The sequence below is a fragment of the Hipposideros armiger genome, unplaced genomic scaffold (assembly GCF_001890085.2).
Source record: "Hipposideros armiger isolate ML-2016 unplaced genomic scaffold, ASM189008v1 scaffold_32, whole genome shotgun sequence".
NCBI classification, from domain to species: domain Eukaryota; kingdom Metazoa; phylum Chordata; class Mammalia; order Chiroptera; family Hipposideridae; genus Hipposideros; species Hipposideros armiger.
In genome coordinates this window covers 660,098-685,784 of record NW_017731382.1, presented here as the reverse complement: position 1 = coordinate 685,784, position 25,687 = coordinate 660,098, and the positions used below count along the sequence as shown (strand labels likewise).

General features: G+C 63.2%; 1 protein-coding gene across 1 annotated transcript; it reads left to right on the top strand.

Annotated features, from left to right (window-relative positions):
* On the top strand, nucleotides 1-24,687 carry COL20A1 (collagen type XX alpha 1 chain). The gene is made up of 36 exons (XM_019637146.1): nucleotides 1-82; nucleotides 2,144-2,254; nucleotides 5,508-5,651; nucleotides 5,928-6,071; nucleotides 7,462-7,620; nucleotides 7,909-8,028; nucleotides 8,580-8,744; nucleotides 9,252-9,416; nucleotides 9,701-9,858; nucleotides 10,201-10,330; nucleotides 11,176-11,321; nucleotides 11,411-11,534; nucleotides 11,728-11,867; nucleotides 12,293-12,422; nucleotides 12,849-12,991; nucleotides 13,129-13,261; nucleotides 13,661-13,803; nucleotides 13,994-14,123; nucleotides 15,210-15,248; nucleotides 16,297-16,435; nucleotides 16,736-16,878; nucleotides 17,088-17,197; nucleotides 17,630-17,788; nucleotides 17,897-17,974; nucleotides 18,380-18,466; nucleotides 19,034-19,087; nucleotides 20,715-20,810; nucleotides 20,908-20,961; nucleotides 21,072-21,125; nucleotides 21,337-21,390; nucleotides 22,131-22,202; nucleotides 22,825-22,860; nucleotides 22,984-23,032; nucleotides 23,232-23,378; nucleotides 24,128-24,205; nucleotides 24,575-24,687. The coding sequence occupies exons 1-36, from the start codon at nucleotides 1-3 to the stop codon at nucleotides 24,598-24,600; spliced, it is 3,942 nt and encodes a 1,313-aa protein (XP_019492691.1). The 3' UTR covers nucleotides 24,601-24,687.
* Nucleotides 24,688-25,687: the final 1,000 nt, after the last annotated feature.

Below are 25,687 nucleotides of genomic sequence, written 5' to 3'. Positions count from 1 at the left end.
ATGAGTGCCCCCGTGCGTCCCCACCTGGAGGTCTGCCTCTGGCTGTGGTTGGGTGTCACTCTGGGACGTGGTCAGGGACAAGGTAAGGACATGGGGTGAGGGCTTTCTGGAAATTGGGCCTCCGCTCGGCCCCTCCTGGCCTCACAGCAGCCGCCTGGACCACAGCGGCCGGGGCAGAGGCCCCACGGCAGGACCAGCCTTCCGCCTCCCGCTCTCGACCCCCAGTGGCGGCTGCTCCCGGTGGACAGACAGGACCAGACAGCCCCAGGGCTCATCTGGGCTCCTCTGCTCAAAGCCTCGCTCCAGCTCTCTGCTTGATCTTTGGCCTTGTGACCTTTCACCACGTCTAGTGGATGCTTCTGTGTTCTGGTTCGGTTTTTTTTAAACAGATATCAGCACTCTGTGCACTTAATTTTCTGTTGTTAATATTTTGTTTTTAACTATTCCATGGATGCCTTTTCCACGTAAATTTTTCATTCAGCACAAATCTGCAGTAAAAGTGAGTCCCCAGCACCAGGCGTTGGCTTCCAGCACCTCCCCAGGTCACTTCAGGCACGTGCAGGGGTCACAGTTCACACCAGCTTCTGCCCCCAGCCCCTCTGTGTGGCGTCGCGTTCCCTCTCATGCCTGTTGGTGGCGGTGCTTTGTCCAGCGTGGGGACGTTTCAGTCCAACTGCTGCCTGTTGGGCATTGTTGGCATTTCCCTTTCAGGGTAACATTCATTGCGGTGTCTTTTGTAACACCCCGAAAGGGACACATCTTGGCTGAGCTTGTCCCACAGAGAGCTGGGTGAGACCGGTGCTGGGAAGCAGTCTCTGTGTCCCAGGTACTCAGGCTCTGGTCACACAGCGAGCTGGCTTTGCCCCCAGCCATGTGGGTCCCTGGCTCATGCCAGCTCCCACTGGGTGACGTGAGGGCAAGAGACCGCATCGCATCACGGTCCGAAGCTGCACTCCTGCATTGCCTCTGAGGTCTAACATCAGGTCCGAAGAATGCTTCTCCTCCGGGGGCATCTGGCAGCCAGGCCAGCGGGGATCCCCGACCTGATAACTGCATTCTTATTTTGTGGCATGTCTTCTGTTTTGTTTCACACCCAGGTTGGTGACTGCCACCTGGGTGGGTCCCTCAGTCACTGTGACTCTGACAGGACCACCCCAAGGTGGGACCAAGTCATGAAGTGACCCCATGACAGGGCTGGGCTGCCCCTCAGCGGGTCCCTGCAGGCTCTGGGTTGACCTGTGGTTGGTGGGCCCGTGTGTCAGGGCAGCCCTTCCCAAGGCTGGGCCTGGGGAGGGGGTGCTCCTGGCGAGCCCCTAGCTGTCTTCGCAGCACCCTGCCTAGGCCCCCAACATGGGGTCCCCAGAAGGCAGCCCGGGGTGCCTCCCCAGCACAGCAGAGGCACAGTGACACACAGAGGGCTCTTCATGAGCCAGAGCTGGGACCCCTGCTCACAAGGGGCCTTTCAGAGCCCCTGTCCCCCAAACAGGCCTGCCTTTCAGCCCGACGCCCCAGGGGAGCAGCCGGCCCACCAGAGACCGGCTCAGCTGCTTCGCTCTCTGAAGCCAGCATTGTGTCTGCCCGGGGCACCCCGGCCCCCCCCTCCTCCCCACACCCCTGCTTCCAGTGGGACATCCAGGAGAAGCCTGTCTCTGTCCCATTTTCCAAAAATAGCTGCTTCCGCCGTGCAGCTCCCGGATGCTTCTCTGGGGGGCTAGGCCATGCCCTAGGGGACCCGACCCCATGGGGCTGTGTGAGCCCAGCTGTGACCTTGGCAGCTGGGGGTCTCCTGCTCCCCACTTGGACTCAGACTCCGGCAGGGAGGTGCAGGGCTGCTCCAGGGCCTGGGGTGGCAGGGCGGGTACGGCCTCTCCCGGACGCCGCCTGAGCCTCACTAGGCCAGACTCGGGGGAGCAGCCCCTCTTCCTGGAGCTGTCAGGTGGCCCTGGTGCCTCAGACGGTCCTCTCCAGCCCTGGGTTGGGCCTCCTCTTCTCAAAGTCCCCTCAGTGGGGCCATGGGCCCCTCTGACCCCCCAATGGGGCAAAGGCCTCCGTACACCACTCAGGGTCAGTCCCCCTGGCCCCCAACAGCTGTTTGGGATGGTCGTTGGGGGTCAGTCCTGACCGTCCTGTCCTGTTTCCCCAGCGAGCGGCCGCCTGAGGCTGGCCGTGCTGCCCGAGGACAGGCTGCAAATGAAATGGAAGGAGTCGGATGGGAGTGGCCTTGGTTACCTGGTGCAGGTGAAGCCCATGGCAGGTAAGGGCCTGTGCCCGTCCACCTCTGTGAGGACGGGCAGTGACGGGGCCCAGCACAGTGGCTGCTGTACCTGCCCCTGCGTCTCAGCATCTGCACATCTGTGTGACTCTGCCCCCCACCCCAGACCGTCTGCCCTGCCGTGTGCGTGCATAGCAGAAGGGCTTTAATTTCCCACGACTGGCTCCACCTGGACCTGCACTGGGGCAAGGCACCCGCCACATCTTCTGACGAAGCAGTGAATCCCTGTGGGGCTTAGAGCCCGTCCAGCGGCTGAGCGGACCGGGGGTGGCATCTGTCCACAGTGCGAGCCCTGGAGTTTTGCGGGGTGGGGTGGGGGTGGTGAGGGTGCCTGAAGGCCTAGCACGGGCTGGCCACAGAGCACTGCCAACGCGACCACGGCGTGTTAAAAGCTGGAAGCAAATCCCACAGATGTGTGCAATTGCAGGACGTAGGCTGAGGGTGTGAACCTGAGCTCGGCCCCCCACCCCCCGGGGTGAAAAGGAGCCTGTCCTTCGGCCCCTGCCAGCCCCAGCTGCCCTCCGCTCCCAAGAATGACACGTGATGTGGGTGTAGCTCTGTTTTCATTAAGCCACATTCATTTCCCTCGTTTTTCAAATCTTTTATATCTTCTTTCCCAGTTTTACTGAGAAGTAACGTGGGATGTGAGGGTTTGGTTGATACATGTTGTGGAATGATCACGGCAGGTTCAGCCGACATCCGTTGTCTCTAAAGATACTCGTACAACAGAAAGAAAAAAGTTTTCCTTGGGCTGAAAACTCTCTTAACTACTTTCCTATGTATCCTACAGCAGGGTCGGCTGCCGTCACCGTGCGGCCCGTCACAGCCCGACCCTCACTCGCTGCACCTTTGGACCACCTTCCTCCAACTGCCCCTCCCCTCCCCTCTGCCTCTGGAAACAAGTCCCATCTCTTTTTCCGAGAGTTTTCTTTTGTTTGTTTGTTTTAGGTTCCACATGTTAGTGAGATCATACATTGTCTATCTGTCTGACCCATTTCACTTAACGTGACTCCTTCAGGGTCCATCTACAGTGTCACAAATGGTGGAATTTCCTCGCTTTTTATGGCCAAGTGATACTGTATCTCACACACTGTGCTGTCCTTACCCATCCACCTGTCGATGGACACCCAGGCTGCTTCCGTGTCTTGGCTGCTGTGAATAGCGCTGCTGTGGACACGGGTGCAGGTGTGTCTGACACAGTGACTGAGTTTCCCTCTGATGAACACCCACGACTGGGATCGATTCTTTTGATCTGCGTATCCTATCGGTTCCTGAGACTGTGGCTGTAGACGCGTCTTTCTCTGGCTGTCTTACCAGTCTTTGCTTTAGACATCAGGGCCCTGCTGTGAGGTGCATGCACATCGAGAACGATTGCATCTTCCCAGTGCGCTGAGTCTTTCTGTCGCGGGGGCCCCCCCTCTATCTCCCCAGTAGGGTTCTCACGCGCACTGGTGTTCATGCCATCGTGCTGGCCTGGGCGCTGTTTGCACTGAGTACACGTCCACTCACTCCGCCTTCCTCCAACCTTTCATTCGAGAAGCATCTTCTAAGGGGCATAGAATTGGTATTGTTTTCGTCCAGTGTGACAATCTTTGCCTTTTAATTGAAACATTTCTTTCCATTTCTATTTAATTTCCATTGCATTTAATTGCCGATATGTTTGGGTTTAAATCTACCATCTTCCTTTTTTTTTGGTTACATTTGTTGTACTTTTCTCCTTTCTTGCCATTCTTCGCTGCCCTATGGGCTCTCAGCCTTCAAGCAGAGTCTTAAAAATTGCTCTTTCCAGTTTTCCTGCCCCTCGCAGCCGGAGAGCTGCCCCCCGTGTGGTGTGGATGGCGGGCAGGCATCTGTACAGGAGTCGCTGGGATTGTACAGCCATGAGCTGCTTGTGATGTTTCATGTTCAACCTTTCAAACAGCCATAGCTTCTTTTAAAAATAATGAGCCTGCAAGAGTGCATGGGGCACGTGGGATTAAGACTTTGTTCTTGTCGCCGAGGCTCTGGTTGCATGAAGTCAGCATCCAGCACATGGCAGCTGGGATGGTGTGGGCACCCAGGCTGGGCAGCCTGCATGTGGGCGTGAATCCCACTCTCTGTGCTTGTCAGTCACACATCTGTGCAGGCGGGCTCAGGGTTCGGACAGACCTGGACTGACGTCCTGATTCTGTCCTTGAGTAACTGGGGCTTGGCTCAGCTCCCGCCTGCAAAGTGGGGTAATGGGTTGGTGAAAATTACGCAGCTTGCTACACATGAAGGGCCCAGGTAGCTGCCAGGCACCCAGTGAGTGCTCAGTGGTAACCACAGTACCCGCTCAGTGGCGCCCGTGGCCTCACCCCACTTGTCTGTCCCACATCTGCAGCGCGGCTGGGCCCTGGGCGAGGTAGCCACGCCAGCTTTCCCTCTAGGGGTGGGAGCACAGGTCCTTTCTGCTTTCTTACATTTGACACTGGAGGGTCACCAAGACATTCCTGACGTCGGACTGCTGTCTGTCTGGTCTGTTCCACGGATGTGTCCTCTGAGAACAGGGCAGTGTCCCTTGGAATCATTTGTTTGTTTTTATTTTTATTTATTTTATTTCATTTCATTTTTTAGCTGAGCCATCCTGCCACCTGTTGGCAGCTGTTGGCAGCTCAGCTCAGGCCGAGAGTCGAACTGGTGACCCTGTTGCTCAGAGCTCAAACTCTTGAGCGAGCTCTTAACCAACTGAGCCACTCGGCCAGCCCCATTTGTTTGTTTTCAATACTTGAAACCCAGCCCCCAAGTTTGGACTCCTGGAGTCACAGAGCAGAAGGTGGTTAGAGGTGGGCTGGCATCACGCCATCCAACCACCCGTGCACAGGTGGGTGGGGCCCGGTGCCCCCTGTCACCCTCTCTCCCTGCACCCTCACGCGTCCCCCAGGCTGTTGAGCTGAATTCTCACCAGGAGAAATCCACCTGGGAGGGCTTGGTAAAGGACACAGAGATACATTCTCTCAATTTGCATCCCAGGAGTATAGTCCCTCCCATCACGTCCTACAGGGGAGCACGGGGTGGGGAAGAGGAGGCACCTGGGGGATTTCTTACTCCCTGACACACACACACATAGGCAAGCATGCACACGCACACACATGTACACACACATGTACACACGTGCGTGCACACACACACGTGTGCACGCGCGCACACATGCACATGCACACACATGCACCCACCCACTTTGGTGGCCTAGACAGCTCTTCCTAACCCCACCCAGGAGACTCGGAACAGGAGGTAATGCTGACCACCAAGACCCCCAAGGCCACGGTCGGGGGCCTGAGCCCCTCCAAAGAGTACACCGTGCAAATCTTCGAGCTCACTGGCTCAGGGAATGTCCTGCTGGCTCACAGGGAGTTTGTGAGTAAGTCTGCTGTTTTCCACGTGGAATTCCAGCCTCTGGGGGGTGAGTGTGTATGGAAAGGACCTCTGGGCTGGGAGCCCTGGGCCTGAGTTCTGCCCAGGAGGCTTGCTTAGAGCTCCTGAGACCCCTGCCTGCCTCCTAAGGGACCGGAAGACCCATGGAGCCCAGGGTGTGTCCTTGTAGGGAGGGTTGTGCATGCAGGTCCCCCAGGCTCCCCAGGCCTCTGCTCCCTCCCTGGGCAGTGGGGTTCTGACAGCCCCTTGCGTTTCTCTGCAGTTGAGGATTTGAAGAGTAACTCCATGAGCAGGAGCAGCCGGAGGACACTGGGGACAGCTCTGGGGCCCATGCCCTCCCACGTGGGGAGCCCAGACCCTGAGCCCCAAGTCACCTTGGCCCCAAGCCAAGACCCGCCCAGTTTGGGTGGGTCAAAGTGGGGTGAAAGTAAGTCCCTGGGGGCAGTGAGTAATCTTTAGCTTCTCACATTTTCTCTCCATGAGCAGAAAGTTCTTCCTCATATCTGACCTCACACTCTCTAGTTTTAACTGAAGCTTGCTTCCCGTTCTCCTGGGTTCTCTCAAACCCACTGGGGGCAGGTCATCCACTGGGGTGTACTTGAGGCCCCAATGCCTGGTCCCACCACCGCGACCCCTCTCAGATGTCCCCTGCCTGAGTGTGGCAGGTGAGAGGTGACACAGCTGTGACTTTCCCGAGGTGTACCCAGCGAAGAGCAGCCTCCCCGCAGAAGCCCCGGGGGGAAGGCCCCTGCTCAGCCCAACCCAGACCTGGAGAGGCAGAGCCACGCCAGGGCTTCCGTGGGAAGGCGAGAGAAGCCAGGTAAAATGGCCAGGGCTCCAAGCTCTGCGGGCTGGCGGGGTGGGGCTGCTGTGTGACCCGGTGCAGGGCAGATAGCATGGCATTTTCTGCACAAGGCCCTGCAGGCAGGGCTGTGCACCCATCAGACATGATAAGGCCCTGACTTTGTCTCCCCCATCAGACTTGGAATGGAAGGAGGTGTCTGCCTCCTCAAATAGGCACAGCACCTCTCACGTGGGGTACTGGGGTCCGGGCCCCTGTTGTCTCCCAGTGGACTTGGGGTCTGCCGGGATGGTCTCCCCACCAGGCAGGGCCTTGAGGACAGGGCTGTGCCTCCCCCATTAGACAGGGTCCCAATGCACCTGCCCTCCCAGGAACCTCCATGTGGAGTCTGACCCTGGCTCTGGGCTCGGCCCTGGCTCTGAGGCGCCGTTTGTGCAAAACTCAGGGAGCTTCAGACCCCAGATGTGGGGGTGGAGGTGGCGAGGCTTTGTCCCCCAAGAGCTCCTGGGTCCTCAGGACTAGCCCCCACCCTAGAGATGAGGTCTCAGCCCAGAGCTGGCCAGTGGGGCTGTCCGTAGCGCTGACCCCACCCATCCCAGTGGGCACAGCCTTGGGCAACCTCTGCCTGCTGGGCCTGGGTGTGGCTGGCCGGCCGGGCAGATGGACCCCCGCATAGCAGCCCCCACATAGACAACCACGTAGTGACGAGCCCTGCCAAGGCCACTGGAGGGCAGAGGCACCCGAGCACCTGGGTGTCTCATTAGCTTTCTTTAGGGAGTTCAGAGGGGCTGAGCCGACGGACCAAGGTCCACATGGGGTTTTCTGATGGGTGAGACCTGAGCATCTTGGGAGTCCCTGCCCCCCAAGGCCCCTCACCCTCCACCAATCTCAGGCAAAGAGCTACTGGGGGGCTGGAGCTCAGCCCAGAGCCGCCTGGCGTCCCACAGGGGCGGCGGGCCTCGCCCACACTGCACCTCCCTCCCCGCCCACCCAGCCGGGCCCCAGTTCCGCTGCATGCCCCCCACACCTGCGGACATGATCTTCCTGGTGGACGGGTCCTGGAGCATTGGCCACAGTCACTTCCAGCAGGTCAAAGACTTCCTGGCCAGTGTCATTGAGCCCTTTGAAATCGGGCCGGACAAAGTCCAAGTAGGTGGGTGCTGGCCTTGCCCTGGGCCCCATCCCGGCGGGCCTCACAGCTCCGCATCATCCCCCACGCCGGGTGAGGTGGGGGGGCAACTGGAAGGGGAGCTGCACCTGGCCAGGCCGGGTGGGGGTCCTCACCTGGACTGCTGGCTCCTGGGAGGACATTCTGGCAACTCCCGCGTGTGGAAAGTGGGGGCTTTGCACACATGTGCCCTCCTGGTGCCCCCAGGCGGAAAGGCCGTGTGCGCCAGCCCTCCCCTTGGCTCTCCAGCAGCCACGCCCACCCCCTCCCCAGGCCTGACTCAGTACAGCGGAGACCCCCAGACCGAGTGGGACCTGAATGCCTTCGGCACCAAGGAGGAGGTGCTGGCTGCGGTGCGGAATCTTCACTACAAAGGGGGGAACACGTTCACAGGTCTGCCCCAGCCCGCGCCCGTGCCCCCAGCCTCAGCCATCTGCTCATGGCCGGGCCCTGAACGAAGCCCCTCGCTCCATCCTCACCTTTGAAAACAGCAAATTGCCCTTATTTGTCCTTGGCGAGAATGTGGTTTCTGTGGGGCAGCCACTGAAAACGAGTAGCTCTGAAGATAGAGCTTGTGGGAGGGGCCGCCCGTGGGTGTGGGCGTGGTCTAACTGGAAGCAGCCCCCTCGCGCGTCTGGGGCACAGGGCACAGCCTCCTGTCTGCTCTCACAACCTGGGGCCTCCCTGCTCCCGGGAGGCACCAGCTGCTCAAGCGGCAGGGGGTGAGGTGCCGGCCCTGGGTGTCCTGTGAGCTGGGCCTTTCAGGGGTGGGGAGGAGGGGTCCCTTCCCTCCGAACACCCCAGCCTGGAGAGGCCAGGACTGATATGGCAGGCAGAGCACGTGGGCCGACGGGCTGGTCCAGCGGTGGCAGAGGAGCAGGGCACTGGGAAGGTGCCGTGAGCGGGGCTGGGGCCGCCTGACCTTTATTCTCGCTGTTCCCCAGGCCTGGCCCTCACCCACGTGCTACAGGAGAACCTGAAGCCCACAGCCGGTCCCCGTCCAGAGGCAGCCAAGGTGGTGATTCTAGTGACAGACGGCAAGTCCCAGGACGATGTCCATGCTGCCGGCCGCGTCCTCAAGGATCTGGACGTTGACGTCTTTGCTGTGGGTGAGCAGCCCAGACCCCTGCAGGGTGGGCTCCTAGCACAGGCGGGAGTTTGCACCCCGGCCTCATCCTGGGGTCTCGAGGTGTCTCGGAGCCTCTCGGCCCCAAGTCTGTGATGTGGGAGACGAGACCGCCCTGGGGGCTGGTGACGGAGCACAAGCGAGGACCTGAGCTCCCATGGGGCTTGGCAAGTGGCCCCACAAGCCACTCGCTGGGGATTGGCCGGTTTGCAGCATCGTCTGCAGACATGTCTCTTCCCCCCAACCCCCCAGGGCGCAGCACAGCCTGCGAGGGGCCTTGGGAGGCCTGGCCCCACCTTCACACCAGTCCCAGGCTGCCACCTCTCAGGGGGCCCTGCGGGGTGACCCCGTCTTGGGGTCTGAGGGGGTCTTGTGTGTGGCTTGGAAAGGCCCCCAACCCGCTGGGTGATGGACTCGGCCCCAGTGGCCGGGCTGTACAAAGGAACGACGGTGCCAAGGGGCACCTCTCACCCCCGTGCCCTGTGGGCAGGCGTGAAGAATGCCGACGAAACCGAGCTGCGGCTGCTGGCGTCCCGGCCACTGGACATCACTGTCCACAACGTGCAGGACTTCCCCCAGCTCGGCACGCTGGCCGGCCTGCTCAGCCGCCTCATCTGTCAGCAGGTCCAGGGCAGGAGCCCGCATGGGGGCTCAGGTGAGCAGGCAGGTGGTGACGCGACGGGGAGCCGACCACGCTCACGGCCCCGCCAGGCCCTGTCTGGACACTTTGGGCAGAGAAACAGGGACTGGCTCCTCAAGGAACTCCCTGAAGCCCCTCATGCCCCTGTTCCCATGGCTCCTAGGGGGTCTGCAGCCCCCACCTGGGGAACACCTGTCCTCCCTGAAGTAGCCACCAGGGGGAGCAGGCGGAGCTGCTGACGCCAGCTGCCTGGTGGGTCCCTGGGCCGTCCACCTTTCCTCCCTCAGCTAAGCCAGCAGCTGCCGCTCCCGCCCTGGACCCCCTCTCCACTCCCGCCAGCCTGGTCCTGAGCCAGCTGACCTCCTCCAGCGTCCGCTTGTCCTGGACTCCAGCCCCGCGGCCGCCCCTCAAGTACCTGGTCGTGTGGCGCCCTTCTAGGGGCGGCGTCCCCAGGGAGGTGAGAGATGGCCCTCTGCCTGCCCCGTGCAGAGTCAGGGCTGGAACAACGGGCTCCGGGTGACAAAGTCAGCACGGGCAATGAGCAGAGTGGGGCGGCCCTGCCAGAGGCCCACGTCCTGCGGGCGCACTCTGGTGGCCCAGTGAGCAGGATGGAGCACGTGCGGGTGCGCGTGCCTGCGATGGCCGCTTGGTGGCCAGGAGCTGCACGGCTCCCCGAGCCAGGGGCAAGGCTGCACAGGGAGCGAGAACTCACCCCAGCCTCCCCAGGTTGGCTGCGTTTCCCTGCCCTGCGCCCCCTGCACCCCACCGCCCGCCCACTCCACCAGGGCTGCCGTTACAGGTGGTGGTGGAGGGGCCCAGCTCGTCCACGGAGCTGCTCAACCTGACCTCCGGCACGGAGTACCTGGTGTCCGTATTCCCCATCTACAAGGCGGGTGCTGGAGAGGGCCTGCGGGGCCTGGTGACCACAGGTGGGTGGGGGCGGGGGGCCTGGGCTCAGGGTTCCGGGCTGCCCCCACCCGCAGACTCCTCCTGGAGCCTGGCACCAGGAAGGATGGTGCAGCGGGCACTCATGGGTCTTATCCTGGGTTGTGGGCACCCTCCCACTTGCTGTGTAACTGAGGCTGAATCACTGGACCTCTCTGACCCTCAGTGTCGTCTTCTGAACACAAGTGACGTCATTTGTGTCATCACCACAACCACTACTAGGACCCGTTACTGTTATTGCTCACACATTTATGGGGCGCCCCCACCTGTCCCACCTTGCCAGGCTGCGGCCCCAGGGACTGCCGTGAGCCCCTCTTAACAGCTTCACTGAGACATGTCCTACAAGCCACCATTTAAAGTGTGCAGTTCAGCAGTTTGTTGTGCAGTCAGAGTTGTGTACCCATCACTACACTCAACTTTAGAGCAATTTCATCACTCTGAACAGAGACCCTGCACCCTTAGCGATCACCCCAGTCCTCCCCTCCAGCCCCTGGCTACCCTAATCTGCTCCTGTCTCCAGGGGTTCACAATTTCTGGACCTTTTGTATAGATGAGGCCGCACCATGTGTGGCCTGTCATGTGTGCCTTTGTCACGGGCCCTTTCCGCTGGAGGCCACGGCCCTCCCACCTTTGAGCAGAATCCCACGGGGTGCCCGTTTCCCCAGAGCTGTGAGCCAGACACTTGGCCCAGGGTGAGGTTGGGGCAGAGACTTAGAATCGTCTGTGGGGCGCCACCCCAGGGGCTGTCCTCCCGCTTGTGTCCCCATGGGAGAGCCTCTGTCCCTGGTCCATGGTGTGATTTCTGCTTGTGCTGTTCCCCCTCTTCCAGCACCGCTCCCTCCACCCCAGGCGCTCGCCCTGGCCACAGTGACACCCAGAACTGTCCGCCTCACCTGGCAGCCTTCAGCCGGGGCCACTCAGTACCTGGTGCGGTGCGCACCTGCCTCCCCCAAGGGTGAGGAGGAGGGCAGAGAGGTGCGTGGCAGAGAGGTAGAGGAGGGAGCCGGGCAGACAGGGTGGGGAGAGTGGCCGGCAGGGACCAGCGTGAGGGCTCGTCCCCACAGGTGCAGGTGAGGCTGCCGGAGGTGCTGCTGGACGGCCTGGAGCCCGCCAGGGACTATGACATCTGGGTGCAGAGCCTGAGAGGGGCAGAGGCCAGCGAGGCCCGGGGCATCCGTGCCAGGACCTGTGAGTTCCTGGCCTCACAGGCTGCCGCCCACGCATGGGCAGAGGTGCCACCCTGGTTCCCCAAGCCTTCCATAGGGTGGAGAACCCCAGACCTCATCGGGCAGCCCCCTCAGCCCTGGCCACCGCCCATCCGTTCCCCGTATGCTTGGGGAGGGGTGGCGGCTGGTCCCTGAGGCCGTGCTCTGCTCTGCAGCACCCCCGGCACCCCCCAGACACCTGGCCTTCTCAGATGTGAGCCATGACTCAGCCCGCGTGTCCTGGGAGGGCACCCCAAAGCCTGTGCGCCTGTTCAGGGTCAGCTATGTGTCCAGCGAGGGCGGCCACTCGGGGCAGGTGAGAGCAGGCCGATGTCCTATGGGGCCACTGGGGGGCCCAGTGTCCAGGGAGGCTGAAGCATCTACGGGGGGCCTGGCACCGTTACCCGCACCACGACTCGCAGCCTGGTACAGGGGAAGCCCAGCAGCACTGACACCCCAGCCCTTGGGGGCCCCAGTCTGATGAGACTGTGAGGAACAGATGTGAAGCCGAGTCCTAAAATCACCGTGATGGTCAGCACAATATGACGGGATGCAGCTGGTTGTGGTGTTTGACAAAGGGGTGGGCGTGGCCCCGGATGGCCCCGCCCCAGCGTGGGGTCCCACACCTGCCGCCACTTTGGAGGAAGTCCTGGGCCTGGACCTCCACCTGGGCAAGGGCTGCCCCTCTCCGGCTTGGGGGGTCAGCTCCAGGCCCTGCCTCTGTCCCCACCCACCTTGTAGACGGAGGCTCCTGGGAACGCCACCTCGGCCACCCTGGGCCCCCTCTCCTCCTCCACCACGTACACTGTCCGTGTCACCTGCCTCTACCCCGGGGGCGGCTCCTCCACGGTGACTGGTCGCCTGACCACACGTGAGTGGGCAGCGGTCGGGCTGGGTTTCCCAGGCTGGGCTATGTCCCTCTGGCCCCATGGACGGTTCAAATCAACACGTATGCTTAGGTGTCTGCTCTGTGCAGCCCTGAGCCAGCTGCCTAAACAGGTGTGACAGGAGGGGCAGGGCCCTTGGGGGCACGATGCAGAAGACCCAGGTGTTGAGCAGAAGTGAGGCTGGGGTGCCTCCAGGAACCACGCCTGCACTGGGAAAAGGGGAGAAGTGGCCACAGCAGCCCCGTGAGGACGGGGTTCCGCCCTGCACCCTGTGTGACCTTTGCCAGCAAAACCTCCTTAAGGAGCACCTGAGGGCGCTTCCGATGAATCACCTGAGGGGCTCCTTCCTGGGGCCGTCGTCACAGCTCCAGGCCCTGCCACCCCGCCTGTGTCCCTCTTCCATCTTCCAGGGAAAGTCCCCAGCCCGAGCCAGCTGTCAGTGACAGAGCTCCCTGGGGATGAGGTCCGGCTGGAGTGGGCGGCCGCAGCAGCCTCCGGCGTGCTCGTCTACCAGATCAAGTGGACACCCCTGGGAGACGGGAAGGCCCATGAGGTGTGGCGTGGGGCGAGAAGGCGCCCTCCCACGCCCATCTCCTGGGCTTCCTGAGCACCGCGTCACAGAGCACCTGCCCGCCCGTGGCCTGGGAGCCCAGCCCCGGCGTGTGGACACCTGGTCCCTCCTCTCTGCAGATCTCCGTCCCGGGGAACCTGGGCACTGCCATCCTGCCCGGCCTGGGGAAGCACTCAGAGTACGAGATCACCATCCTCGCCTACTACAGAGACGGGGCCCGCAGTGACCCCGTGTCCCTCCACTACACCCCCAGTACGTGACCCTCAGCTGTGTCGCAGGAGCAGCCCCGGCTCCCCCAGCTCCATGGGCCCGGGACCCCGAACTCCCAGAATCGCTGATAGGCGGTTTCACGCGTTCCTGACCATCCAGCCTGACCACTTGGGTTCTTGGGGTCTCCATGAGCCTTCCGGGCAGGTGTTCCTGGGTGGCTGAGGGTCCAAGTCACCTGGTGTGACAGTGCTCAAGAAGGCCTTGGAGCTGACCTGGTCTGTGCTGAGGTCGCAGGGCAGCGGGGCGTCGTGGGCGGGGAGCAGGGGTGGTTGGGGAGGTGAGGATGGTGAGGGGCACAGCAGGGTGTGGTACAGAGCTGGGGGTGAGATGCCTGCCCGTCTTCTGGCCCCGCCCTCGCTGAGCTCCGCCCGCTGTGTTCAGTCAGCAGGAACCCGCCCTCTAACTTGGCCCTGGCCTCCGAGTCCCCCAGCAGCCTACGGGTCAGCTGGACGCCCCCGAGTGGCCGTGTCCTCCATTACCGGCTCACCTACGCCCTGGCTTCGGGCTCAGGACCCGAGAAATTGGTGGGTCTTGGTGGAGCCGAGAGCCATCGCCCCTTGTGTGCCCCTGGGTCCTGGTGGCAGTGGGGGGACATGGCCCCCCTGTCTGTTGAGGGTGTCAGCTCTTCCGTGGTGGGACACAGACAAAAATAAGCTGAGCTGCCTACGAGAACAGGCACGCAGGAGGGAGGCTCAGGTGACCACGGCCCTCCAGGTCACCGTTCCAGGACCCACGAGCCACGTGACACTCCCCAACCTGATGGCAGCCACCAAGTACAGGGTCCTGGTCTCAGCAGTCTACGGAGCAGGGGAGAGTACGGCCGTGTCTGCCACGGGCCGGACAGGTGAGTAGGCGCGAGACCCCGGACCCTGCCAGGCCCCCAGGCGCCTGCCCCTGGGAGGCCATTCGGCTGGGGCCCCGCCAGCAGGACATGGGGCCTGCTGCTCCCCTCACGGGCCAGAGGGGCAGAGCTGAACAGAAGGGGAGCAGGACTTCCATGTGGATGTGAAGCCGTCCCCACTCGGCAGTGCCTGCGCTAGCTGAGGCGGGGACCAGCAGGGCTCCTGCAGGCTGATGGGGCCAGGCCAGCTGGAGCCAGGCCCGCGGAGGCCCAGGCCTGGGGAACGGACAACCTTCTCCTCTATCTGTGTCTGGGAAGTCAGGGCGCATGTCCGGCCTGTCGGAGCAGCTCCTGGACAGGGCAGGCAGGCAGGGGGCACAGGAGAGGACTGAAAAGCGGCTCCAGGCAGCAGTAGTCCCTGGGGCCCTGCCCCCGAGGCTGGGCGGGACCTGCTGCTTCTGCTGGGCGATGCTGGTTTCGTGGACAGTCACACATAGGAGCAGAAGGCCCTCAGGGCCCGGTCAGCCTGACCACCTCTGCTTCCCTCTGTGTCCCCTCCATGGGGTTACCTGGTTCTGGCTTGAATGCCTCTGGGGGCGGGGGCCTCACTACTGCACGGACAGCTGCCGAGGCGTAACCCCCTTCCCAGCGGAGGGCCCTGTGGGTCCCAGTTCTTGCATTGGCTTGCCCACGATCACTTCCGAGCACCTGCCGTGCACCTGGCAGGTAAACAAGCCCACACACCAGGCTCCGTCGGCGTGCCCGCCATGCGGCATCTCCCTGGCCCTGCCATTTGGGGCACTTTGGGTGGCTGGCACCCTCTCAGGGTACAGTACCCAGTGAGAGCACCTTGGCTGGTTGCTGTCTTCTCAGGGGGGGGGGGGGGGGAAGTGAGAGCCCTGAGATGGCAGGACACCATTCCTGTCCCTTCCCCGTCCTCGAGGCATGGGGACCACAGGCCTGCAAGGACCTGCGAGGGTGTGTACGGCAGTGCGGCTCCAAGCCATGCTTGGACCACAGGGCAGGACAGCTGCCCAGGAAGAGGCCGAGTCCCCTCTCCACTGACCGCCCCTCCCTGTCGTCTCTCAGCAGCCTGCCCGGCCCTCCACCTGGACGGCTCCCTCACAGGTGGGTCCTGGCCTGTGTGGCAGCTGCTTTCCCTCCCAGCCCTCCCCATATTCCTCTTCTTCTCGGGTCCTCATGGGGAAGGGTGGCCTGGTCACTGGGATGTTAGAGGATGTTCAGGCAGCAGAGCTCACGCCTTTACAGGAGGCCCCTCAAGGTTGGCTGGTGCCTGTATTCCTGATTCACAGTCCAAGTTACTGAGGCTTGTCCAAGGTCTCTTGTCCAAGGTCACGGGGGAGGTGTGGTCGGGCAGAGGTGAAGCAGGGGCCCCGTCCAGCCTGCGTGAGCCTCTGCTGACCGAGTGCTGGGCGGGGAGAGGGGCCGCCCAGGGTCACACAGCATCTTCAGTGCTTTGTGAGTCTGAGACACTCCCCAGAGAGGGCTGACATGTGGGTGCTGGCTGTGGGGGTGCGGGGAGGGTAGCCTGTCCTGACAACTGAGTCTCCTGGGGCCTCAGACTGTGAAGCAGTGCGGGGACCACCTGTGGCCGGGCAGTGGGACAGGCCAGGCTGCTCACTTCTGCCTGTGCACTGAGCCCTGGGCACTGAGCACCCAGTGAAATGAGATTGCACGCTCACTTTGTACCGTTAACATTGGAGAAGCCACAGGTGCTCAGCTGGCCAAGTCCAGGTGGGTGGTGGGACCAGCCGCTGTTCACCCGTGACTCCGCTGGGCAGAGGGTCAGACTCAGAGTCACAAGGGACTGAGGGCTGTGGGCAGCAGAGGTGGCGGGGTGATGCCAGGTCAGGACAGAGGGAAGGGGCCTCTTGGGAGTGGGGTGTGGCTGGCGGGGTCTCAGGGTGCCTAGGCAGACCTCTGAGCTCCCAACTGCCACTCACCTGAGGACCCCAAGTGGCCCCTGTGCCTCCTTATTTTCACCTTCTCCCCATTTCTGTGTGTCCCATCTCTGTGCATCCCCATCTCTGTCCTAAGCCCTTGGCTGTGGGCGTCTGCTCTCCGCTTCTCCTGCCCTTCACGCTGACACCTGGTTTTCTCCCTCTTTGCCTCCTGCCCGACCCTCCCCTACCTCATCCCTGTCTGTCCCGTCCAGGCTTTGACCTGATGGCCGCCTTTGGCCTGGTGCAGACAGAGTACGCCTCCATCCGCGGCGTGGCCATGGAGCCCTCGGCATTCGGCCCGACCAGGACCTTCACACTCTTGAAGGACGCTCAGCTGACGCGCCGGGCCAGGTGGGAGGGCGGGGGATGAGCTGTGACGCTGGCCGTGGACGCTGGCTGTGGTCGGGTGGCCTTCGGCCCCAGCCTTGGAGACAGAGGGCGCGGCGCCACACCCTTGGGGCAGCTCTCACGGAGTCCCCAGCAGCCCTGGGAAGCAGTTCTGTCCCTCACACCGCATGTGACATGTAGGGAGCCTGAGGCAGGAAAGCCCCAGCTCATCCCCCTTGACCCCGCTCAGCAGTCCCGCGGGTCTGGGCCCTGGAGAACGACCGTGACCCCAGGCCTGGGGCCACCCCACCTCTGCCCCCCCAGTGACATCCACCCGGCCGCCCTCCCACCGGAGCACACGGTGGTGTTCCTGCTGCGCCTGCTCCCGGAGACACCCCGCGAGGCTTTTGCGCTGTGGCAGATGACAGCTGAGGACTTCCGGCCTGTGCTGGGCGTCCTGCTGGACGGTCAGTCAGGAGGGAGGGCGGGTGGTGAGCCCAGCCTGCCCCTGGGAACCTCGCTGGCTGTGGGTTCCCCTCCAGGCTTGGTCAAGGCATGACGCCCATGGGAGGCAGTGCCTCGGGGTTCTGGGCACGCTGGGCTCTGCACCTGCTGCCCCATTTGGCCCTGGGTGGGCATGGCGGGGTCTCACAGACGCCTCCCTGTGCCCCCGTAGCCGGCAGAAAGTCCCTGACCTACTTCAGCCACGACCCCAGGGCGGCCCTACAGGAAGTGACCTTCGACCTGCCCGAAGTGAGGAGGATATTCTTTGGGAGCTTCCACAAGGTCCTGGAAGGTTCCAGAAGGATTGAAGCCCGCATCTCCCTGTGCCTAAGACCCTCCCCTGCTCCCCAACTTCTGGGACAGACCCCCTGGGGCTCTGCAGGACTTGCATACCTACCTCTCCACAGCAGGCTGCTCGTCACCATGGGACCCCCGGAATGCCAGAACTTTCCTTGAGAGTCACCTCTGCCCCTACGGTCCCCTCTGCCTCTGACGTCCCATCTTAATTTAGGTTGAAGAGCATCTCAGCTCTGCTCTCCGGTCTCGCAAATCCTGGGAGGGCCCACATTGGTGTCATGTGGCCCATGTACAGAGGGAAACTGAGGCCCATGGAGGGGTTCCCACGAGACTTGGGGTGGGGTCAGGCCCCAGGTGACGGGCACTTATCCCCCCACCTGGCTGGAGCTTCAGGGGAACCTCCATGGTGTCTCACAGGTGCACGTGGCCGTGGGCCGCTCCAAGGTCCAGCTCTATGTGGACTGCCGGAAGGTGGCCGAGAGGCCCATCGGGGAGGCCAGCAGCCCACCCGCCACCGGCTTTGTCACGCTGGGGAGGCTGGCCAAGGCCCGGGGGCCCCGGAGCAGCTCAGCTGCGGTAAGCCTCGGTTTCGTGCTGCCTGACCAGCCGGGGGCCAGTGGACTGCCCGCCTTCCCCTCCCGAGCTGAATACCGCTGACCTTGCCCCCGCACCTGTGCTCTGTAGTTCCAGCTCCAGGTGCTGCAGATCGTGTGTAGTGACACCTGGGCAGAGGAGGACAGGTGCTGTGAGCTTCCTGGGTCGGTAGGTGCTAAGTGCCCACCAAGGGCCATAAAGCCTGGGCGTGGACGGGCTTTCCAGGTTGGCACGGTGCTGGGAGAGATCAGGCAGGCTTCCTGGAAGAGGTGTTCTCCAGACACCGTCCTGGCGGCCCTACGGGCAAGGCAGGTTGGAGTGGCCGAGAAGTCCCCAGCTGCAGGCTGGCTGAAGCCTCACACTTGGGGCCACTCCCTGTTTCTGCGACACCCCTGTGCACCCATGCTGAGGGCCTGCTTGGTAGTGAGAGAGGGTGTCCTGCCCTGGGGCATGTGCTGGGCAGCCTGGGCATCGGGTCCCCACCCAACCAAGGTGTCTGAGGCTGTGCTGAGCTCTAGGGTCAGAAAAGAGCCCGAGAGAGGGTCCACGCAATGAGTGGGTCCCCTCTTCCAGAAGGACGGAGACACCTGCCCTGCCCTGCCTTCTGCCTGCCCCTGTTCCTGGCAGACCCCTGGGCCCCCCGGGCCCCAGGGACCTCCGGTGAGTTCAGCAGCCCCTCCGCAGTGACCAGGTTCTCCTGGCAACATCTTGCTGCCACTGGCAGACAAGGGTGGCCCCCCCATGCCCCCACATGGGAGCTGGGTCCCCACAGCTGTCCCCAGGCCTGCTGCACACACACTTCACAGGCCTCACTACCACATCCGTCCCCCCCCCCATGGCAAGCTCCCCGCACCTGCTCCCTCTCCGGAGCCAACCTTCGCTGCTGAGAGGCCCAGTGTGGTCCGTCTTTCCTGGTTGGAGTGGGGGTCCAGGCCCGCAGGCCGGCAGCACTGAGGGGCAGGCCCAGCCCCTCTGCCACCCAAGGGAGGCCCCAGGACTGCAGTGGGAAGGGGTTCATGAGCACCGGCTCAGCAGCGCAGACCCCATCTGGCTGAGAGGCTGCCCGAACCCCAGTCTGCACTGTGACCGCAGCTGTGGGGTGGAAGGGTGGGCCAAGGGCCCTCGCCAGGAAGCCCTTTTCCCGTCCCCACCCAAAGGCAGGGCCTGCAGTCCAGGGCAATGCTGGGCCATGTGCTCCCAGCCTCAGCCTGGCTTGTGTTCCTGCAGGGCCTCCCCGGGAGGAACGGAGCCCCCGGACAGCAGGGCTTCCCCGGGCCCAGGGTGAGTGCTGGGGGGCCTGTTGGGGCCTGGATCCTACCTCCCAGGGGAGGGCCCCCAGCACATTCACAGGAGTGCAGGAGTGGGCCCCACATGGCCCAATTCCAGGGCGGGGGGGGCTTCCTGACTGGGGGCGAGGTGCCCTCCCCACCTGGAGATTGTCGGGTGGTCACTGGCCTTGGCAACGTGACAGGTGACGCGCCTCCATATGGGTCATTCGCGTCCCTCCAAGCAGCGCCTGCAGCCTTTGGAACTTGCTGGGGTTTTCGGGTGGGACGTGTGTCCTCTGGCCCCGCCTCCACAGGCGTGGTTTTCTTGCGGATTGTGAGGTGCTCTGCGTTTTGTGGAAATGAGCCACTTGTCTGTGATCTACCATTTGATTGTCTTTTGACCTTGTTCATGGCCTCTGTTGAGTCAGCTGTGTGGGTCTGTCTCCTGTGGCTTTTGCCTTCCTGTCGCTTGGAAAGGTCTTCCTCAGCCTGAGGGCACGCGTCCTCCCTAGGTGCTACTACTACTTCCAGTACCTTTAACCATTTCAGGGTCAATTCACCTCAATTTATTTTGTTTAAGATGTGAGCGAGGGGTCCACTTCCTGCTCCCCACGTCACTGCCCTGTCACCTGCACCGTTTATTGAACGGCCTGTTCCCTGTCCCTGTCACGCCCGAGCTGTCACAGACTACATTCTGACGCTCACATCCGGCTGACTATGCGTGCAGCTGCAGTCTGCTCTGCCCTCACCTCCCCAAGCCCTCGGATCTGTGTATTATCTTTGCAACCCCCTTCCTTACTCAATTATCCTATTTCCAATAGTTTTTTATTCTCAGATGGTTTTCTTGGGCTTTCCTGGTTTAAACATACATCACCGGCCAAAACCTCCTGCTTGTCCTCTCTGACTTCACTGCTTGTTTCTGTGTCTTGCACCATGAGGGGTGAACTTGGTCCGAGGATGGTAGGGGGAGCAGACGTGCTCGTCCCCAGGCTGGTCCCCAGGCTGGCGGAGCCAAGGCCCACGCGTTGGGTCATGTGATCGAAAAATCCGCTGATTCTCACCTTAATAGTGGATTCGAAAAACCAAGAATGGAGGTTCTGTAAGACTTAGTGCCTCTTCAGCTGCTATGGACATGCTCGGACCCTTTCCCTCCGATGAGCTGGGTGGGTGACCTCAGGGGTTCCTCCACTGAACTCGTGTCCATCCCCTGAGAAGCCAGCCTGGGCACGGAGCTCTCACCCCCGCTGCACGCGCTGCAGGGCGTCTGCTTGCCGATGGTTTGTTTGGATTTCCACATTCACCAGCAAGAATTTTAGTTTTTGTTATTGATTTTGGCGCGTTGATATGCTTGATTCACAAAAAAATATTTCAAAGCATTTTTTTCCTGCAATCTGCTTAAATGGGATTGGTGTCATTCGGTAGAAGGTTCCAGTGAGGTCTGATCTGGTGTTTGGGGTTTTCTCATTCACAAGCTCTGTGACCTGGAGAAGTGGCCTCGGGCCCAGCAGCAGGACCCCTCCCAGAGTGGCCGGTGGTGGTGCAGACCCCTCTGAGGCTGAGGGGCCTGGAGGACAGGGTCAGGGGAGGGGCTGCAGGAGTGGCCTGGCACCTTCTCAGCCTCTCCCTTGCTGTGTCTCCAGGGAGAGCCCGGGCCACCTGGACAGACAGGACCCGAGGGTCCCGGAGGTCAGCAGGGGTCACCAGGCACCCAGGGCCGGACCGTCCAGGGACCCGTGGTAGGTGTTGCCTCCCCTCCTCGCCTCCCTGCTGTCCCCCTTGCCCTTGGTCCCTCTCTGTCCTCGCCCCGCTGCCCAGTCTCTATTTCCTCTCCAGGGTCCACCAGGGGTCAAAGGAGAGAAGGGAGACCATGGGCTCCCAGGCCTGCAGGTAGGGGTCAGACCACACTCGGCACGTGCACAGGAGGGTCTCAGGGACACGGTCTCCTCCTCTGGGTCAGAGTTGGCCCCAGCCTGGCCAATGCCTCTGTTCTCTTCTAGGGCCACCCCGGCCACCAGGGCGCCCCTGGGAAGGTTGGCCTCCAGGGACCAAAGGTGGGAGAGAATCCCGCGGGGAGGGTCTCACAATGGAAGCTGTGGGGTGGGGTTTCCTCCTCGGTCCCCACCCAGTCCTGACCCTACCGGTGGCCTGGCTGGGGGGAGGGGAGCATCAGCCCGCACACAGTGGGGGGCGGGGGGCACAGGTGCGGGAGGGGCGTGTGGGGTGTGAGCCCCCACCCCCCAGCCTGCCTTCCTTTGCCCTCAGGGAATGAGAGGCCTGGAGGGCACTGCCGGCCTGCCGGGACCCCCGGGCCCCAGGGTAGGCACCACCTCCCGCCCACACTCCCCACGCTTCCTTGGGGCTGAACTGAGTGCCCTCATCACCATGAGGGGACCTGGGAGGCCTCACTCTCCCCGGCCCTGCCGGCATGTCAGTGCTCTTTGTCCCCGAGGGCTGCAGCGGCCACCCTGGCGAGTGGGGGGTGGGGGGGGTACAGAAATGCAGCATTGGTGCAGCCCCCAGCCACGCCTGCACCCCAACTCCACACAGCAGGAGGGTGTCTGGGTTCCCAGTTGGCCTGACTGTGGGCGTGACCCCGGGCCCTTTTCCCTGGCCTGGGACACCACCTCTGCTGGGAGGCTGGGCCACCCTCCCCCTCTCAGGCACCTTCTTCCTAGGGGGCCCGTGCTGAGTGGGGGTCCGGGCAGGCAGCCCAGACCCTGCCGGTGTCTCCTGAGTGGGCCTCTGCTGGGTGCCAGGGAGGCCAGCTGCCCCTTCCACAGAACCCGCCCTCGGGAGGGCCCAGAACCCAGCCAGGGGGTGTGAGTGCAGAGTCAGTGCCAGCGGGCAGGGTGGGCAGGGGTCTGCCCAGGGTGCCGGACGAGCACAGCAGGGCCGGGACGAGCTCCGAGGGAGGAACAGGCCTATGGAGGCTGGGCGCAAACCAAAGTGTCTGGTCTGGGCGTAAGACCGTGGTCCAGGACGGGGTCAGGGCTAGCGGGACGGGGGCCGGACTCGCTGGGGGCTGCAGGCAAGCCCTGACCTCTGCGTCTCGGCAGGGTTTCCAGGGCATGGCAGGCGCCAGGGGGACCAGCGGGGCGCGAGGACCCCCAGGGGCTGTGGGGCCCACGGTAAGTTCCTTCCCCACCCAGACAGCCTGACAGGCTGGGAGGGGGTGACAAACGTATGCAAACTCACCCTCCATGATGCTCAGGGAGTTCCTGCAGCCGGCACGTCTGTAAAGCGAGGTCTGTGCATGCCGAGCAAGGGTTTGGGGCTTGTCTGGAGTAGCTAAAGCTAGAGCTGCCCCTTGCCAGGCCCAAGACAGATGGCTGGGGGCAGGTAACGGGGGTTAACGGGGGTTGGTGGGGGTGTCCAGCAGGTTCCCAGGAGCTGGGGAGGTGGCGGCACGTGGGGCAGGGGCTGAGGCCTGCTCTGTACAAGCCTGGCTGACTCGGGCCAGGACGCCTGGCTGTGGGCTGGGGAGGGTCTGTTCTCCTCGGGTTCCTCCCCATCCAAGAGGCAGGTCCTTCGCCCACGGGGGACTCCTGTGGCCAGCCTTTCAGGGATGAGGAATTCTGCCTGCCTCTGGGGTCCCGCATACCTGGCTGCCCTCCTACCAGCTGGACGGGACCCCCAGGCTGCCAGGCCGTCAAGACAGTGAGGGGAGCAGGTGGGGTGGCTGCTGGGCACGCCCAGGGCCCCAGCTTCGCCCTGCTTCTGGTTACCTTCTCTCCTTTTCCTCCGCCTCAGGGGCTGCCGGGGCCCAAGGGCGAGCGAGGAGAGAAGGTGAGTGCACCCGTGTCAGGGGTCCAGGCCCTTCCTGCAGGGCAGGGGGGCAGCGCCAGCCCCCATGCCCCTGGGGCCAGACTGGTCACTGCCCGGGGCCACGGGGCCCATCTTCCCTCTCAGGGCGAGCCACAGTCCCTGGCCACCATCTACCAGCTCGTGAGCCAGGCCTGCGAGTCTGCCATCCAGAGTGAGTGGCCCAGCCTCCGCGTGAGCCCCCGAGCTGTCGCCACACCAGCCAGGCTGGACGGAAGCCCTACACTCAGCCTTTCATGGCCACAGGCCACAGAGCTGGGGGAGGCGAGGGGGGAGGCGAGGGGGGCCTCCCCCACCCACCCTGCCCTGCTGATCTCCCCGCATCCCCCACCCAGCGCACATGCTGAAGTTCGACTCCTTCCTCCATGAGAGCACCAGGCCCCCCATGCCCATCTTGGAGGCCGCCAGGCTCCCCGGCATGCGCAGTGAGACCCGGCTCCCCGGAGAAAGGGGACATGGTGACCCCCGCCCTGAGGACAGAGGTATTGGCCTCCTTGGGGAGGGCTCTGGGATGAGCATGTCTCCCCACACACCGTCCTGGGATGCTCACTCTGTATGGCCCTCAGCAGCCTCTGCACCAGGCCTCCTGGGTGTGGGGACACAGGGCACCTCCGAAGATCATCACTGCAGAACTGGAAGCTGCCTGGCTGCCTGGGGTCCTCAAAGCAGCCCTCTCCCCAGTCTCCCAGCCTGAGCCGGGGCCTCCGCCCCCCCATCTCCCCTCACGCCCCTCCCCTTTCTCCTGCCTGGGACACGCGGGGGGGCTCAGCCCGCTGACCGTCTGGCCGGCCACGCGAGGTGCCTGTCATGGCTCAGAGCTGAGACAATTAGGGGAGAGGGAAGTGAGCTCATGGTCCCCCATGAGGTGAAAGGAGACTGGGGGTGGGAAAGGGGAGGGCAGGGAGCAGCTCCTGCCTCGTGCCCCCCTTTGCATTCCTGGGTGGAAGGGAGGCCCTGACTATGGGAACCCCCTGCCCACCATGGCCCGTCAGTCCCCCAGATGGCGCCTTGGGGTTCAGAACCCCTCTTTGCACCACCCATCTAGACAAGGCTGGCAGGTGTTGTCATGAGGAGCCCACCCAGTGCCTCCCCCACCAGCCCCCACCGCACACTAAACCTCAGCCTACTGGGGGCTCAGGGACCCACGTCCCCTTGGCCAGCACAGGGGCCCCGGGAAAGGCAGTGTTGCTTCCTGCACCCCTCGGTTTTAGCACATCCCCCTTCCTCGTAGGTGAGCCTGGAGCCCTCAGTCAGGTGGGGAGCCCTGGGCCACAGGGGAGCCAGCCTCCGGGACCCCCTGGAGGAGCAGGTGAGCCCCCCCTGTGGGAGGGGCAGCCGGGGTGGGGGTACAGCAAGGACAGACTGCAGGCTGAGCAACGGGGTGTGTCAGGGCCCAGCAAGACTTGGGTGGGTGTGGGAAGCCCCCATAGTGAGAACCCAGGGAGGCCTCGGTCAGGGGTCAGCATGGCAGCAGGTGGGGCAGTGCACCGGGGGACACTGGCCCTGGCGGAGAGGTCATGTGGGGGCAGCGCCAGGGAGTCTGTTCGTGCCGAGGCCTCGTGGCTCTGCCCGGCTGGACTCGCCGGACTCTGGGGGCTGGGTCCACAGTGCCAGGCGGCTGACCGGGTGTCAGCTGGCAGCTGCCTCCCCTAGACCTGCCCACCTTCTCTCTGGCCAGGAGGTTCTCCGTGCTGCCCCGAGTGACCTGCACTTCATCCTGGAGTCCCCAGACACCTGAGCTGTGGTGCCGCAGGAGCCTGGAGAGTGAGGGGAGCGGCGGGAGGCGGACGGAGGTGGACAGCCCTGCCTCTGTGCCGTTTCCAGTTCACATAAACCCAAATGCTCTGCTTGTCAAGCGAGGTGGCCTCTCATTACTGGGGGGGGGGAACGTGTCCTGGGGCCGGCGTGCGTCCCTGTCAAGTGGGGTCGCAATGCCCCACCCCATCTCAGAGACAAGCCCCCATCCTTTCCTGGCCTTAAGGAGCCCCCAGTGGTCTTCCTGTTACCTTGAGGCGCACCCCGAGCTCAGGCCAGGAGTCCTCAGCCTCAGCTGCACTTTGAGTCACGCTCAGACTCCCACGTGACTGTCTGGGGCCCAGCCCGGCATCAGCATCTGAGTATCGTTGGCCCCCCTGCACCCCAAGCAGCCTCCCCTTGGCCAGACGTCCATACTTGCTCACCTGGAAATGAAACCCCAGCAGCTGTGGGCCCCAGGTGCCACCTGTTCCACCTTCAACACCAAGTAGTTTTCTAAACACCAGGAAGATTTGAGGGCCGGGACTCCTTCAGATACGGCGGCCAGTAAAGGCTTCCCGGGTGACAGTGACAGAAGGCAGGAACAAAGTAGGCAGGGCAGATGGCAAAGGTTTCGGGCAGGAGCACAGCACGTGAGAGGCCTAAGGCTGGACCCGGGTGGGCACGGCCCAGAAACCGCAGGAAGGTGGATGGAGGGGACAGAGAAGGCTGAGCACGGCTCTAGGAGAGGGCTCAGTACCCACCTCGGGCGGGCACTGTGGGGACGGGTCTCGTTCTGCCCTGAGAGGGACTGGACGCCACCAGGGTTCTGAGCAGAGAACCGATGTGACCACCTGAAAATAAGACCTGAGGGAGCCAGGTGGGCTGGGGTCTCGGCCGTTGTTCGCCGAGGTGGAGGAGGCAGATTCAGGGCAGGCGGCTGGCTGAGCCCCTGGCTGAGTCGGGGAGACTCAGGGGACAGGCCGTGGGCGGGAGAACAGGGTGCAGGTGCCCACAGTAACCAGGCAGCGAGGGGAGCCAGCGGGTGGGTTGGCGA